The sequence below is a fragment of the Watersipora subatra genome, chromosome 5 (assembly GCF_963576615.1).
Source record: "Watersipora subatra chromosome 5, tzWatSuba1.1, whole genome shotgun sequence".
NCBI classification, from domain to species: Eukaryota; Metazoa; Bryozoa; class Gymnolaemata; order Cheilostomatida; family Watersiporidae; genus Watersipora; species Watersipora subatra.
The window spans coordinates 25,509,946-25,515,225 of NC_088712.1; the positions used below are offsets into that span (position 1 = coordinate 25,509,946).

At 32.4% G+C, this 5,280-nt stretch overlaps 1 protein-coding gene across 1 annotated transcript; it reads right to left on the bottom strand.

Annotated features, from left to right (window-relative positions):
- Positions 1-610: 610 nt before the first annotated feature.
- On the bottom strand, positions 611-4,513 carry LOC137396644 (microfibril-associated glycoprotein 4-like). The gene is made up of 4 exons (XM_068082959.1): positions 4,312-4,513; positions 2,968-3,186; positions 2,093-2,229; positions 611-742 (listed from the first exon to the last, which is right to left on the bottom strand). The coding sequence occupies exons 1-4, from the start codon at positions 4,511-4,513 to the stop codon at positions 611-613; spliced, it is 690 nt and encodes a 229-aa protein (XP_067939060.1).
- Between the last annotated feature and the right edge of the window lie 767 nt (positions 4,514-5,280).

Here is a 5,280-nt window from a genome sequence, read left to right on the forward strand (position 1 = left end):
TGAGTTTTTTATTGGCCTTTCAATTCACGCGAGAACATCACGTGACAAGACAATAACCATACAGCGCGGATACGTCATCGAAATCAAGAGATTCCAATCTACGGCGGCTTTTTGTTTTTGAGCTTTTAAGAGCTTTTAATCACATTTCCACATATTTGGCACCTACCACACAACAGAGTAAGACATGGTGAATCTTTTGATACCAAATAACTGTAATGTGAATTTTGTTGCAAGTCAACCTTTAAGTTTGAGCTGATCAGTTGCTGGTTGGAATCACTGAATAGCAAATGCAGAATCTAGTGATCCTAACACTGTATGTAGCCTATTTCTGGCAATGCTTCTAGCTTTGGACATGACAACGAACTCATTCGCGCAACCAAACAATTACCTCAGAAAAGCTGATTGAAATGACAACTCCAAAGGTTGAATAACCATTATGTGACATAGTCTAAAATAACTTGATCATGTAGTTGGCTATTATTACTGAACCTGACTTTACTAGGGAAACATAAAAACTTTGGTGCAAAATTTTAGTATGTTGCAAAACCAAAAGCTTCCACGTGCATATTTATAGTAGTATATATATATATTTATCTTTTGCGAAAACTGACTAACCTTTATTGCTTTGAGCGCAGTTGCTTGATTCGGTGTCTTGATCTCGGTCAGGAGTGCTAAATCTCATACCATTATGGTGGACCAGTCTAGAGCTATCTAAACTCCCACAATATCCATCATCACTTATCTGTTAGTGAAGATAAGTAAAAACTGTCTTTTAAATAATAAGTACCTGTGTCTGTTTCTGTTTTCATGATTTTTGTTAAAATGGCCACATTCAAGTATCGCTAAACTCTAATTCATGTAGTAATCTAAAGACATGCTACTATCATCGTTTCGACTAGGGTCAATATTCAGGACAGGGAAAGTGGTTAATAAATGTCTGGGCTATATGCTGTAGAGACAAAAACAAATTAATACATATGATCTTTATTTCTTCTAATTTATAAAAAAAAACTGTGAAAGTTTCTGCGTAAAATTTTAACAAACTGCTCAGTCATTTACCATTATGCAATAATAGCCACATCTAAAGACATCAGCAGATTATCCAGTAAATTTTGTGGAAATCTGAATCACTCACAATAAACCTAAAGTTTTCTTTTAAAGTTTTTCTGTTGTTTTTGGTATTAATGTCTTGAAGCCACAAATCTGTGAAACATTTTATTTTTTACTTCAAAAGTCTAAACTTTTAAAGCGAGCTCTTGCCATTTCATGTTTTTGAATTTTTTTTAAAAACTTGATTGGCAAATTTCTTAAAAAATAACTGTTAAGGCGAATTAGTCACAAGAAGACAACTCCTCATTGACTAGTTTTTTATGAAATGATATAACGTATCACATTAAATTTAATTTCTTTTTAAAACTAAATTTAATGTGACACAATTTTTTATGGGAAAATCATAGTATTTACATATATGATTAGTATTATTAGTAGATTGTAGAACTTTGAGGAAAAATGAACTGAAAAAAGGATTTTAATAAAAAAACCACTTCGTCAAATAAATAAAGTAATTAACATTTTTTGGTAAAATTGTGATTCGGATCAACTTTTGTAGCTTCTTAAAAAATATTTTCAATATTAACATAAATTGAAAGTTTAAAATTTTGGCTGAATCAGTAAAGTTGATATTTTCTAATGCAATGTAAATACTTACTATTAATTTGTAACCATCTGCCAAACCATTTATATAAAAACCCGACCAGACTCCAGACTCAGTAGTTCAAGTGGCTGCTCTGAGGAAAATGGGCAGTTTGGTGTTTGATCTGGTCAAAGCATGGATTTTATTTAAACCTGAAAAATTTTCAAAAGATATATAAAAAAGGAAATAAAATAGAGTTAAGTAGTTTTCTAATATCTAATGCTTTTGTTGCCAGGTGTAGTCAGCTAAATCTATTCAAATTTTACAATATCGCCATCACCACCTTAACAAGGGAGGTAAATACACAGAAAATAATTTATATTTTATACTATCAGAACTGTTTAAATATTTAGCTGAAAAAGTAAAATTGATATAATCTAATGCAATGTAAATACTTACTGTTAATTTGTAACCATCTGCCAAACCATTTATATAAAAACCCGGCCAGACTCCAGACTCAGTAGTTCCATTGGCTGCTCTGAGAAAAATTGACAGTTTGGTGCTTGATCTTGTCAAAGCATGGATTTTATCTAAACCTGAAAAGGTTCCATAAGATATATACAAAAGGAAATAAAAGATAGTTAATAGTATTTCTAATATCTAATAATGCTTTTGTTGCCACTTGCAGACAGCTCAGATTATTTAAATTTTACAGTATATCTATCACAACCTTAACAAGGGAGGTAAATAGATGATAAATAATAATTTTTTGAAGCTACAAGGCAATAGTAGAATACTTTTAACAACTTGTCTATGTGAACAAACAAGTAAATATAGCAAGGTAGTACTTCAGAAATTGAAACATGCTGTATTGTCAGCTCTAAACTACTTCATACGTGACAAATTTTTTCAGAGATAAATTATTTTTATGTGTAATTCTGATACAAGTAATTCATATGCCGTATAGGCAAAACTGCTGTATTGTGAAAGCAGATTTAAACAATTCCCAGATCATATCATAGGACCAGTTTGGGCATTTATTACTGCAACAACACAAAATTAATTATGATAATATGTTTTTGTGTTTGTCTAATAAACATCTAGCATATAGGTATGAAAGTTGTTTTGGTTTCTGTTGGTATTTTTGGTAAGATAAAAAATAGCAGTTTAACATACTTACAGTATCATAGAAGTTAGAACATGTAGATACATCCACAGTAAACTTGTCTAAGAGATTTTCGAATGTGAAATAAAATGCAATGTGTTAAAAGGTTTTTAAAAACATATTTTTCACACTAATTTATATTTTCCACAAAACATATTTTTCAACTCACCCAACCAATATTCTCCAGTTATCTCGCCAAATCCTGCTTGGTAATCTGTCCAATTTTTATTAAAACTGACTGATCCATTTCCTCTCCTTTGAAACACAGTCCACCCTCGGCCATCAAAAAAGTCAAACCAGACAGGAAATGGTTCACCATCGCTATGTGGTGGGTTGACTTGATAAACACCGGAACATCTATTTCCTTGGTCATACAGCTCTTGACAATCTGTATTAATAAAAAGCTTATGATATTTTATTTAAATATTTTGCTAAAAAATTAATATATTTACCGGCACATAAAAGCGAATGTGGTGAAACCTCACATTTGTCAAGGGCGGGTACAAATTGTCATAACCTTTGAACTACTTAGTAAAAAAAAGATTTAATGTCAAAATAACCAAGAGAAAATTATAAATCAGCTGACCTTTCAAAAAAGCAACAAATTTATTCAAAAATAGCTCAAACACTTTTTGACTTGTTTAGCTACAACTGTGAGCTGACAAGTCAGATGACTTATCAATATTATTGGAGCTCACGAAATTATTATTATTATAGCAACAAAAATCTTTCTCATTCGTACTGTTTTTCCGTAAAAATATTGCAAAATTTATAGATCTGTATCTAATGGAACCCTTGCACTTGTATGCGCTTGACACAACCGGTCATTGCCAAGAAGAAAGTGCAATGAACAACAAAATGTTTTGAAAATCAATACGCGGCTTTGGATAACCTGTAGGCCCAAACATTTATTCTCTCGGCTCACCACATGCATTTATTTGTTTTTTCTTCTCGAGTACACGTATGATAGGCTAGTTAGTTAGCTACTAACCAACCTGAAAAATGTTGTAGGATGCTTACTAAACCACACATGATGGCTCTTGACCACATGCAAACTCTTTGCCCAGCCAAACTATGGGGCTCATGGTAGCGCAATGGTTAAAATTAACCCAACAAATAGCTTTCTAAAGATCAGAAAAGAAAACCATTTAATTTGTCTAAAGTCAATGATTCATTTTTTTGTATTAGTTTTTTAAATTAAATAAATAAAAACTAATAGGTTGATTAATAGGATTATATAGATAAAATCATCAAAGTTTCTTAAATTTACTTTAAATATTGCTCTTTAATCAATTATAAATGGTTTACAATGTCTACTTTTTTATGACAAACCTTGCATAAGAACTCATTTAGTTTTTTACAAGTTTCAAAATTTAAAAAACTTTCAACCACAAAATAATATAAAATAGTTGAATTACAGTTGATGTTAAGATATGTACAAGTGTACAACAGCCTCTCAGTACAAAGAAACCATTGCTATACACACTTGATTATGGTTATACCACATTTTTACCTTGGGGTAGCGGCATCTCACTAGTCACAGATCGTTCAGTTGTAGGCAGCTCTGTCAACAGCTGTTGACTTGATGGTGGTGTTGAAGACTCTTCGTCTGCTGCTGAACTTTGGTTTGATGGAGTCGAGGCTGTCAGGTTTTCAGCTGTCGTTCGACTCGCCAGACACTCAGCCAGGCTGTCAAGCAGTTGGCGATGAAACATGGTAGTGACTTCAAGATGGAACGGAAATGCACTGTCGTCAAAAATTCCATGATTTAGTGTTAAAATTGTTGGACACTCATTTTGCAAAAGTTTACGAGCTGCGTAGATACTTTGTCGCAATTGGAACAATTCTTGACCTTTTTCATTCAGCCCGACGAGACGAGCGTTTGAAGCAGTAACTAAGAGAACGGATAGTACAAGACTCAAAAGGAAGCCCATTTTGTGAAGCTTGGCTCAGAATGAAGATACCAGTCATTGGGAATCATTAATATAGGTTCCTTGGTAAGCCACGTCCACAAAATTTAACACTCAGTACCAAGCACAACTTGTATTTTAGCATTGCATTGGCTTTAAAACTGCTTCTGACTTGTTCAAAAGCTTAGATTATGTTTATCTCAGCCTATCAAATGCATTAAAATTTAAAAGTAAGAAAACTATGTGTACTGTATATTCCTGCATTTATGCCGATTCAATAATGCAAAATTGTTTATCACTTTAAGGGATCTCGCTTAAACACACTTCTACTCTAAATGAAAGCAAACATAATAACATTATGCTAACTTAAATTCATCATCTACGACTCGAGCATTTACTAACATCTTACACTTCTAGCACATCTAGCACTTACAAACTAACATCAGCGTGATATGTAAACATGTTTTTTAATGGCTCAACACAAACAAGTGACTGTGACTTTTGATTAAAAGAAAATCGACTTGCTATTTATATAACAACTTACTAAGAAGAAACACTTTTTACTGAGCCTG

Bases quoted from the DNA above. Each gene is read 5' to 3' on its own strand.
- LOC137396644 (XM_068082959.1), bottom strand. From the start codon at position 4,513: ATGTTTCATCGCCAACTGCTTGACAGCCTGGCTGAGTGTCTGGCGAGT. The intron at 2,230-2,967 runs GTGAGTTGAAAA...GAACCTTTTCAG, and splicing joins AACTGGAGAATATTGGTTGG to GTTTAGATAAAATCCATGCT. The intron at 743-2,092 runs GTAAGTATTTAC...CTTCACTAACAG, and splicing joins CAGATGGTTACAAATTAACA to ATAAGTGATGATGGATATTG.